Source organism: Danio aesculapii, chromosome 13, assembly GCF_903798145.1.
Source record: "Danio aesculapii chromosome 13, fDanAes4.1, whole genome shotgun sequence".
Lineage (NCBI taxonomy): Eukaryota > Metazoa > Chordata > Actinopteri > Cypriniformes > Danionidae > Danio > Danio aesculapii.
The window spans coordinates 46,112,142-46,124,469 of record NC_079447.1 but is presented as its reverse complement, the minus strand read 5'-3'; the positions used below and the strand labels follow the sequence as shown (position 1 = coordinate 46,124,469).

General features: G+C 31.3%; 1 protein-coding gene across 1 annotated transcript in view; it reads left to right on the top strand.

Moving 5' to 3' along the window:
* LOC130239330 (CUB and sushi domain-containing protein 1-like) overlaps positions 1-12,328 on the top strand; it is a 551,687-nt gene that overhangs the window by 437,554 nt on the left and 101,805 nt on the right. The window contains exons 35-39 of the mRNA XM_056470435.1: positions 1,152-1,329; positions 4,057-4,202; positions 7,110-7,190; positions 7,299-7,412; positions 10,232-10,420. Coding sequence (XP_056326410.1) covers positions 1,152-1,329; positions 4,057-4,202; positions 7,110-7,190; positions 7,299-7,412; positions 10,232-10,420 — 708 coding nt within the window. The remainder of the gene's footprint in view (positions 1-1,151; positions 1,330-4,056; positions 4,203-7,109; positions 7,191-7,298; positions 7,413-10,231; positions 10,421-12,328) is intronic.

The window sequence follows — 12,328 nt, the reverse complement described above, 5'->3', positions numbered from 1 at the left end:
ACAAGGTATTTGTGTATTTATATGTAAATATATGGAATAGATATGTAATTACGAACAATTATTTTGAATGTATTTACATTGTAATTACTACATTGTTACAACATTGAAATTACATTGTAGGTACATCAAAATAATATTTATAAATGTAAATGTTTCTTTACATATTGCATGTACAATATTTGGTTATCTGTAGTTGCACGCGTAAGTATACACAGTTCACATGCAATTACAAAATTACTATGTCATTACATTATATTTACATTGTGATTGCGTCATAGTTACACACAAGATAATATTTATAAACTTAAATGTCTTAAAACAGTATGTGTGTATATATACATAAATAAATGCAGTACATGTGTAATTACAAACTTTTATTTTTGAATGTAATTACTTTGTAATAACATTGTAACTACTACATTGTTTAAACATTGTAATTACATTGTAGTTACACCAATATAATATTCATAAACTTAAATGCTTTAACACAGTGTATACGTAAATATACGCAGTAGATATGTAATTACAAACTTTTATTTTGGATGTAATTACTATGTAATAACATTGTAATTACTACAGTGTTATAACATTTTAATTACATTGTAGTTACATCCAAGATAATATTTTAGCTAATATGAATAATAATATCAAGATAAAGGTTTCTTTGCATATTGCATGTACAATATTTGGTCATCTATAGTTGTATACGTAAATCTACACAGTGCACATGTAATTACAAACTTAATTACTGTGTCATTACATTATAATTACATTGCAATTGCATTGTAATTACACACAAGATAATATTTATAAACTTTTTGTGTATTTCATGTACAGTACAGTAAACTGCTTACTAATATATGTTAATGTACAGGTAATGCTTAACAAATGATGAATGAACTATTTGCGAATGCTTAATAAATGGTTCGTAGCATGCAGTTATTATAAAGTGTTACCTAAAAAAATCCATAAAGGTATACAGCTTTCTAAACAGTGTTTGAGTAAATAATGTCAAAGTTTTCAGTTCTGGGTGATTTATTTCCTTCACATACTGATTTTAGTGCACCCCTGTTGCTTAATATTAGCTTTCATTCGAGAATGATAGATTACCATTGCAGCCCATGGTTGAATAATGTTTCTCTCCGGCACAGCTCCCTGTGGCTACAACGTTACAGCTCCAAACGGCACCATTTTTTCTCCGGGGTACCCAAATGAGTACCCAGACTCTCAGGACTGCACTTGGCTCATCAGCGTGCCCCATGGTCATGGGGTTTACATCAACTTCACCCTTCTCCAAACCGAGCCTGTGACGGACTATATCGCGGTCTGGTGAGCACAACTCCATTTAATGAGTCGTTTGGCAAATAGCAGGCCGAGAGGAGGACAAGGCAATTATTTAATCTCACAGACTAGACTGAAGCTCTTGATGCTGTCATATGTCAAACAAATCATTATGCAAATTGAGCTCGGCTTTGTGTACCAATATCTGTCGTCTCTAGTCACTGTGTGTAATATGACCTGTGGTGATTCTCATTTAAAAAAAAAAAAAAAAAAAGTGATACAAAAATAAACCAATCAGTTTTTGTTTATTATTTTATTTTAATTAATTAATTAATTTATTTATTTATTTATTTATTTATTTACTTATTTATTTATTTATTTATTTGTTTGTTTGTTTGTTTGTTTAGTTGTTTATTTATTTGTTTATTTGTTTTAAAATATTATTTTATATAATATTATCTACTATTATATATCATTTACTATATTGTTTATTAAACTATTATATTATTATTATTATTATTATTATTATTATTATTATTATTATTATTATTATTATTCATAATATTAATTATTATTATTATTATTATTATTATTATTATTATTATTATTATTATTATTATTCATAATATTAATTATTATTATTATTATTATTATTATTATTATTATTATCGTTGTTATTATTATTGTTATTATTATTATTATTATTTTTATTATTATTATGTATTACACTCTTTTTTATTATTTGGAACATTTATTAAACCATCACACCACAGGTTACATGAAGACTATTACTTATTATTAATTATTAATTATTACTATTATAAACTATTAATTATTACTATTATTGTTGTTGTTGGTGTTGTTATCATTATTTATTTATTTATTTACTTATATTTTATTACTTATCAATTATGATTATTATTATTGTTGTTGTTGTTGCTGTTGTTTTATTATTATCAGGATTTATTTATTTTTTTATTATTATTTATATTATTATTGTTGTTGTTGTTGTTGTTATTATTTTGTTATATATAATATGGTAACTTGGAACAGTTACTAAACCATCACACCACAGGTTTCATGAAAATTATCCTAATTATTATAATTATAATTATTATTATTATTATTATCATTATTATTATTATTATTATTATTATCATTATTATTGTCCTTATTATTATCATTATTATTATTATTATTATTATTATTGTACATTTTTATTGTTTTTACTAAAGTTATAGAAACAAAAACATGTAAATTTGTTTTCTGCAATGTTGGGCAGTAGCATTGCTGCAAATAGCTTTTCAGTAGCAGCGCTAATTTTTTACTCAAGTTGCTCAGTAGCGTACACAAAAGCTACATTTACCAATCGCTGATCAATAGGTGACACCACCGACAATCACAGAGCTGTGAAGCTGGTGGACGTAAATCCATATCATAGCAAGAATGACGATTTTTTCTTCTTCCTGTTTTACGGTGGTTAGCAACAAATTTTTTGTTGCGTTACAGCCACCTCTTGTTGTGGTCGGTGACGTTGCTAACCAATTAGGCTAACAAGGAGAAATTTACTTGATGGAAAGATGACTGAGGGAGAGGAGTTATTTCTGAAGCAGGATTTCTTGTGACAATACCTCGGGAAGTACATGTTAAGATGCAATAACATTAATTCTAATGCTCTGCTCAAGACATACTTAGTAATGTATAGTAAGTCCTATAATGTTTTTGATCTACACAATAGGGAAGTATTCAGATTTGTTGTGGTACTTGGTACTTGTTTTTAACTAAAATAATAATAATAATAATATAAATAGAATTATTAGCCCCCCTGTTTATTTTTTTCCCAAATTTCAATTTAACGAGGAGATTTTTTAACACATTTCTAAACATAATAGTTTTAATAACTCATTTCTCATAACTGATTTATTTTATCTTTGTCATGATGACAGTAAATAATATTTGACTAGATATTTTTCAAGACACTAATACTCAGCTTAAAGGGACATTTAAAGGCTTAACTAGGTTAATTAGGTTAACTAGGCAGGTTAGGGTAATTAGGCAAGTTATTGTATAACGATGGTTTGTTCTGTAGACAGTCGAATAAAATATAGCTTAAAGGGGCTTATAATTTTAACCTTAAAATGGTTTAAAAAAAATAAAAACTGCTTTTATTCTAGCCGAAATAAAACAAATAAGACTTTCTCCAGAAGAAAAAAATATTATCAGACATACTGTGAAAATTTCCTTGCTTTGTTAAACATCATTTGGGAAATATTTAAAAAAGAAAAATTTCAAAGGGGGGCTAATTATTCTGATTTCAACTCTATATATATATATATATAGTTTACTGTAGTAAATGCTAAAGTATACTATGGTAATTACTGTTTGTTCATAATCATGTAGCTTGCCCAACACTGGTTTTCTGTATATTATAATCAAAGCAGAAGAATAATCATAATTCCCACTGAATAATCTGAAACAGTACAGTTGTTGGTGAAAAAAAAGGTGGAAATACACATCTCAAGAGTTCATCCAGTAATAATGGTCATTAATCATCAAAAGCCATTCAAAATCATGGCTAGTCTGTTAAGTCATCATTTCTGGTGTAAGCTAGTCTGTAATGCAATCCCTTTATTCAAAAGTCAGCACATTCTCACTGTACATTCGGAGGTGAATCGGTTTTCTCAAACTAGTCAGAGCTTTGAGGTATTATTTTGCAGTTTAATGGCAGGATCACAGGTTGTAATGTAATTTCAAAGCATTTTCCCCTTCTTCCAGGGACGGCCCAGAGCAAAGCTACCCACAGCTGGGGATTTTCAGTGGCAACACAGCCCTCGAGTCAGCCTACAGCACTTTCAATCAGGTTCTTATCAAGTTCCACAGCGACTTCTCGACAAGTGGATTCTTTGTCCTCAATTTCCATGGTTAGTTTCTCCTTCAAATAAAAAATGTTGCCACTGAAGTGCTGTGCATACCGCAAAGTGCTGCTCGAAATGTATTTGAAACATGGGATTCGGCTTGTTTTTTTCCATACACCAAGGAGGCATGACTGCGGCTTCTGATGACATCACATTATTTCTGGAGATTAGAAGAGTCAAAAATAGAAGCTTCCTTTGGCCTCTTTGATATCAGTGTCAGCATGCAGGGATGTGTTGAAGAGCACAGGAAAATTGAACATACTTTCATCTAAACCTTCTAGAACAAATTCCCATGGAATTTCTGGAACATCCCAGAATTTTCAAAGGTTTATTCCAAACATTGAAAGTTATGAAGTTTTATTTATTGTTTGTTAAATTCGTGGAGATTTTTGTGATTTGAAATTATACTTTTTGTTTATGGAAAAAAAAATATTATCACATTATTTTACGTTCACTGCAAAAAAAAAAAAAAAAAAAAAAAATATATATATATATATATATATATATTTATATATATATATATTTACATTTTTTTTGGTCTCGTTTCTAGTCTAAATATCTAAAAATTCTTAAATCAAGAAGAGTTTTATGGACAAGCCAAAAATAGTGTCTTGTTTTCATAAATAATGTCAAAATAAAGTGAGTTTTTTACTTAAAATGAGCAAAATAATTAGCCAAAGCCTTAAAGAAATTAACTTATGTTTATAATGCTTACCCCAAAAGCAAAAAGATTATTTTGCTTGTTTATGTATATATATCTGAGCAATATCACACGAGAATTAGTGCGATATGGCTGAATATTGGCACTGGTGGGAGCCGTGTGTTGGCTCGAGGCCATAGGCAGAGTGCCTTAATGTTCCACCAATGATGATATACAGCCATATCATGCTGCTACTAGTGTGATATTGCATTTACACAACAGTTTGATGGCAGAATTGTGTATATAAAAAAGAAAATCAAACACGCAGAGACTCGAAAACCCTTTTGTATGAGGAACTACTTTCTGCTGCCATTCTTTCACATCTGCAGCTGACGTCAGAACAGCAGAAACCCTTGCTATTTCAGAAACATCACTTCAGACCTAGAATTTGAATGATTCTCTAGCATAATGTCTAAAAAGATGACAAAACAGGTGATTTTGCTCATATTTTAAGATTATAAGGCGGAACGGCATGAAATGCCATCAGTCTACAGAGATTTCTCAGAATTTCTCTGTTGCATTCTTGAGATCACAATAATTAACTCTGATTAAGTCAAAGCAAAGCAAACACTACCAGATTACCATGGTATAAAAACTGCAATACAACAAACAAAAGAGAGAGATCGACTTAGAATGTCACTTGCCTGTTCTATAATGATTTGTTCAGCTGTAGTTTGAAACTTACGCTGAGAAAATGTTTTTTGTCCCTCCTAAGTACTTATAAAATGCTGCTATTACAGAATATCAGCCAATCAGATTCGAGAACCAGCCACAACCATATATAATGTATATATTATATATATATATATATATATATATATATATATATATATATATATATATATATATATATATATATATATATATCATTCATTCTATTTTCGGCCAAAGCGGAATAAACCGCCAACTTATCCAGCACGTTTTTACACAGCGGATGCCTTTCCAGCCACAACCCATCTCTGGGAAGCATCCATACACACGCATTCACACTAGTACTCTACAGACAATTTAGCCTTTCCCAATTCACCTGTAACTTGTCTTAATGAGCACCCGGAGAAAACCCACATGAATGCAGAGAGAACATGCAAACTCCACAAAAAAACACCAACTGACCCAGCCGAGGCTCGAACCAGCGGCCTTCTAGCTGTGAGGTGACAGCACTACCTACTGTGCCACTGCGTCACCGTATATATATATATACTTTTTTGCTTGTCTAGAAAAATCTTCTTGGTTTAAGAATTTAATCTTTTTCGCTTATGTTTCACTTTCATTTTATTCATTTTCCACTTGTCAAAAGTAATCAAAGACAGTCCCCAGAGTGTATCTGCTAAAATATTGTATGTTTTTTTTGTCTACTCAGAGCAAAACGGGAACATATTTCTGATTTTTGCAGCCTAAAGTGACTTGATTTCGTGGTGACCTTTCTCAAAACAAGCAGTAATATTAGCTGCATTCCATGTGTTGTTTTGCTGTGAAAGCACACATTTACACATCTTATTTGTTTGTTACTTTTTTTTTTTACCTTAATTACAAATAGTTGCCACAATTAATATAAAGCAAACACTTAGAGAAACAAAGATAATTAATGTTTATCTGTTAACCATATAAAGCCTGCTAGATCATAATTGATAACCAAACAAGCTGGTCAAATCTCTTCAACAATAGCGTTAAAAAATCATGTTAAAGTTTTAATTATTTTTATTTTAGTGATCGATTCAACAAACGTAGCTTTGTTCAAATAGGCTTTGGCTGATGCACTGTGCAATAATGTCACATGATGTGTCTAGAGTGTCACACACCTAAGGAAAAGCACCGTCTCTATGACAACTCAATGCATCACACATCAGTTGAGCACTTTCTATGCATGTACATATTCAAAATACTGTATGTGGCAATAAAAAAATGCAGGTTCCTCTACATTTACTTGATTTTGATATAAATTCAGCGATCGCAGAATTACTCAATCAGGTTTTTCTGTTTATTATAGGTCTTTGAAAATCCGATTTTTGCGGGGGAAGTTAGAAATAAATCAGGGAATTGGACATTTGGCTTAGAGTGGCAATCCTAAAATACTTGAAGACTTTTATTCCTGGCAGGGTTGTCAGTATGTTAATATATAGAACCATATTGTCATATATTGTTTAAATGTAATTGATATTCTAGGTTGTGTTATGCTCTCTAAGGAGAATGTAAAATGCAAAATATTTCCTTAGCTTACAGGCTGAAGAAATGCCCTCCTCCCCCTGTGGTTGAGCAAGCAGAGGTTTTATTTGAAGACCAGGACTATGAAATCGGTATGGTCATTTTTGCAACAGTATCAAAGACATGATATTATGAAGAAGAAAAACAAAAAAACGTTGAAACATGTTTTATTCTTTGTGCTGTTTTACTATTGCGTGTAGGTGATATTGTGAAGTATCGATGCTTTCCTGGATTTACATTGGTTGGCAGCGATGAGGTCACCTGTAAGCTGAACTCTCATCTGCAGTTTGAGGGTCCAACACCGGCTTGTGAAGGTAAGTGAAGAAAAGACTCACAAAGTCTGTCAAAATGTGTAATTATTATTAATTAATATGATTATTCAAATGTATAACTACAATACACTAATCTCATTCAGTTTTTTTGTAAAGTAAAGATATAAGTTTTGAAGTATTTATACACCATGGTAGTATAATGTCTTTACTCTTCACTGCATGCTGAATTATGATAATCTCTTGGATCTTTGTAACCTAACAATGTGTATTTTTTTGTGGAAATGAAAAAAGTACTACTGAGCAAAGATTAATCGTGATTAAATCCATCCAAAATATAAATATATATTTTGACATAATGGGCCCTATCAAACACCCGGCGAAATAAGGCACAAGACATATTTGGTGCGATTTGTTGCTATATTCAGACCAGCGCAACAGTAATTTTAACGTTTTGTTTAAATAGCAAATCCATTTGCACCACTGTGTACTCAAGGGTGTGCTGGTGTAAAAAGGAGGTGTGTTAAGGTGCACTTTTTGTGCGTTGCTAATTTGAAGAACGGTAGATCATTGACCAACTAAATGCTGGTCTAAAGTCTAGCGCAGAGCGAGTTCGCTTAATATACATTGCTTAATACACACAGGATGAACAACAATACACATATGTATTTGCATATATAAATTTTTTTTATAAATATAAAAACACTACCACAATGTCTCATCTCTGGGGGCTTTTTTCAGTTTATTCATGACAATTTGCATTAGTATAATGTTATTATTATTAGCAGTATTATTTATTATATGCATATTTATATTTGTTTTAATAAAAATAAGTTTCGATTTGTCCACCTGTCGGGTTTTGAAGACGTATGCATCACCATGTGGGGCAAAAAACTCAGTTTTTTGACCACACTTCCTTATTATTGTTCATTAATTCATTTGCTGGAAATTAGAACTGAATTTATAAATAGTTTGAAACAAATCTTTGCACTTAACAAACTAAATTAAATATGTAGGCTAATGGATGGAGTGCGTACAACACCATTTCCTTATCCATGAAAGTAAAAGAGTAAAGTAAAGAGTAAAAGTAAAGTAAAGAGAAAGTAAAGAGGCCGAATGGAGGTGGCTCGTTCTTTATTCTCACACTGCAAATGGTCTGTTTAACTGTTTTCTCGCTAGTGAAGCGTTCAGTATTTCCACTTACAAAGTCCGCCATGTAAATAGCAAATGCGCCATGACGGGACGCAACTTAAAGGGAATGGGAGATGAGACTCTGGTTGGTTTAATGCATGTTATGCTCAAAACACAAGCGTAACTTATTAACAGGAATAAGCACAACCCTGTTAAGCCATGCGCCAGGGCGCAGAGCGTATTTTTTCATCCTTAAAATACCAAAAGTGTATTCGAACACTCGCTTAATGCTTTTGTGCCATGCACTTTAGACTTTGCACCTAGACCGTAAAATAGAGCCCCATATGTGTGTGCAGTGTTACTTGCATGCATATGTTTGACAAAATGTTTATTTATTTTTAGATATAAAACATATATGTTTGTGATGCAATGTGTATATACATTTAAATATCTATGTGACAAAAGTTATTTATTTATTTATTTATTTTATAATTATTTTTAAGTACAGTTGAAGTCAAAATGATTAGCCGTCCTGTGATTTTTTTCTTTTTCAAATTTTTCCCAACAGATGTCAAACAGAGCAAGGAATTTTTCACAGTATTTCCTATAACACTTTTATTTCTTCTGGAGAAAGTCTTATTTGTTTTATTTCAGCTAGAATATATATTTAGTGCCTTATTCACCTAAGCTTGCCAAATAAGCCTTTAATTGTCACTTTAAGCTAAATACTCGTATCTTGAAAAATATCTATTAAAATATTATGTGCTGTCATCATTGCAAGGATAAAAGAAATCAGTTATTAGAAATGAGGTATTAAAACTATTATGTTTAGAAATGTGTTGAAAAAAATCTTCTCTCTGTTTGGGGAAAAACAGAAATTGGGAAAAAATATACAGGGGGCTAATAATTCTGACTTCAACTGTATGTGTTTGTATAACATCTACATAATAAATATAAAATACACACACACACACACATATACACACACATTATGTCAAAACAAAGTTTTATTTGCGATTAATCTTTGACTTTGAGTTTAATTGGGTGACTCTGAATCAGCATAAAACCCTTAAACTTGCCTTAAAAATCCCCCCTTTGGGAATCGTTCTACAATAAAGCACTATATTAATCAGCCTGTTACATAACAAGGATTACAAAACACAACTAAAAGCACAGACTTCATGTAAATAACTTAAAAAGAGGGATCTGAAATGATAAATCTGCTGAATCATTAGTATTTCCCCTCTAATCAAAGCTTGTAATAATTCAATCCATAAAAAAGTGGCACCATGTGCCTCATAGGCAACATTGCTTTGTTGTCTGTGGAAACAAACAGACAGTAGCCGACAGCTGTCTTGGGAGCAAGGGTGGAAAAAAGAAAGCGTTCCAGTTATCCTCAGCAAAGCTTTCAGTTGTAAATCTGAGCCGTTTGGCTTGTCTGTACTTTTTGTACAATGCCATGAAGAAGCAATAGTTCTTCTGGTTTGTTTCCTCCACCCTCCCGCCCACAAGGCGGATTAACAGAAAGCTTCAGCTCACTTTGTTGCTTCCTCAAACCGAGGCTCGCGGCCCCTGAGGTGAATCCAGAAGTACTGTGCATGTTAGAGAAAGTTTTTTTTAGACTTTACTGGAATACTCCGGGGCTTACAGCTAATGCTTTGTTTGTAGGGTAACCACATTGTGATATGTAATAACACAAATGACCTCAAATGCTTTTTGTCTGTACTCTTCAGCTCAGTGTCCTGCAAATGAGGAACGGTCTGCCTCCTCGGGTGTGATCCTAAGCCCGGGATTTCCAAAAAACTACCCCAACTCCCAGACGTGCTCTTGGATCCTCAGAGTGCAGCCTGCCTTCACCATCTCCATTTATGTGGAAATGTTCCAGAGCGAGAAGCAGTTTGACGAACTGGAGATTTTTGATGGTAGACTTTATTATTATTATTATTATTATAATTATTATTATTATTATTATTATTATTATTATTATTATTATTATTATTATTATTATTATTATTATTATTACATCATGTTACATTATTAAAATGCCAAGCAAAAACTGAGTTATTGGGGTCACATTTTATTTTAAAGTACAATTTACACTATTAACAAACAATTAACTAAGACTTTACCTCAATAAACTACTAATTAGATGCTTTTTAATAGTTGATTAGTAGTTGGGTTTAGTTATTGGGTTGTAAAATAAAAAATAGGATTAGGGATGTAAAATAAGATCATACTTTATAAGTGCTAATAAACTGTTAAATTGTTAATATCTTAATTATTTACTGGCAATAAGCCAGTTATAAATGGTGTGAATTGTTACTTAAACTATATATTTTTTTTTTCTTTTTGGACACAAATCGATCAGTCAATCAGACATTAAATAATAATAATAATAATAATTAATAAATAAAAATAATAGTAATCAAAGTTTACTCACCCTTCACTCATCACAAACATTTTCTTTTTGTTGTTGTTGAACACAAAGGCAAATATTCTGATGGAAGGCCGAAGCAAGTAACCATTGACTATCATTGTAGGCTATTTGCTTTTCATACTGTGAAAGTCAGTGGTTACCAGTTTTCAGCTTTCTTCAAAATAACTTATTTTAGGTTAAGCAGAAAAAAAGAAACGAATAAAGATTTGGAACCTATTGAGGGTGAGTGATTTTGTGGTAAACTTTTCGTTTAATGAGTGATCAAAGTCAAAAAAATGCCTTTTGTTGTTTGTTTAAACTGTGTGTTTAAAAAGAGCTGAACACAATTCCTAAGTATTTTTTGGACAACTTAACTGTTTTATGTTCAATCCTCTTAAATTAGTAAAAAAAAACTAATAATTTCGCTTGATTCCTTTCCAAATTGATTGTGTGGAACCCAGTAGTTTTTTACAGAGTACAGTTTCATTCAATGTTCAGCACTGATTATATAATTCAGAACAATCCAAATACATACAAACAGACTGGTGTTTTTGAAGATACAATACATTGCTTAAGTTTCTTAAACATACTTTTTAATTAGGTGTTATTATTTAAAAATAATAATAATAAAACTGTTGGGTAAATGAGAAAAAACAAAAGGAAATAAGGGTTATGTTTTGGGGTTTTTTGTTTACTCAACTTCAGTCATTCCAGTTCTTCAGACAAAAAATGTTCATTTGGCACAACTTAAAAAGTTTGTTATGGAGTAGTTCACCTCTCCAGAAAACTAATAATCCAATGTTAACCCAACTAAATGTTTTTGTATTACTGGCAAATAATTTTAGGTCAGTGCAGCTGATGTTTTCAAAAGTTGTGTGAACAAGAAAAAGCAAAAGGAAATAAGAATTATGTTTTTTTTTGGGGTTTTTTTTTTGTACTGACTTATTTTTTTTACAGTGTAGGTTGAAATTGATTGTACAACCACAAATTAGAAAAAAAAAAGTTGCGACAGTTTGGAAAATGCAAATAAAAAAGCAAGTAGTGATTTCTAAATTTACTTGTATTTCATTGCAAACAATACAACAAACATTATTTATTGTGTTTCTCATGTTTATTTATTTATCTTTTCAAAATAAACACGTATTCCAAATGTATTTCTTGAAACACATTTCAAAACAAGTTGGAACAGTAAAGCATTTATCACTTTGTAATGTTGTCATTCTTTTTCTCAACACTTAAAATATGTTTCAAGAGTTCACACTTAGCTAATGATTAATTATAAGCTTGTTTGGCATGCTGTCCCGGGAGAGAGCCCTGAGCTCATAAGATCCTCGAACCCGGGGCTCTCTCCCGTTGCAAGGCGAGAGGGGAGTTTGAGCTCAGGTAGATCTTGAGAACTCCCCCGCTGTAATAA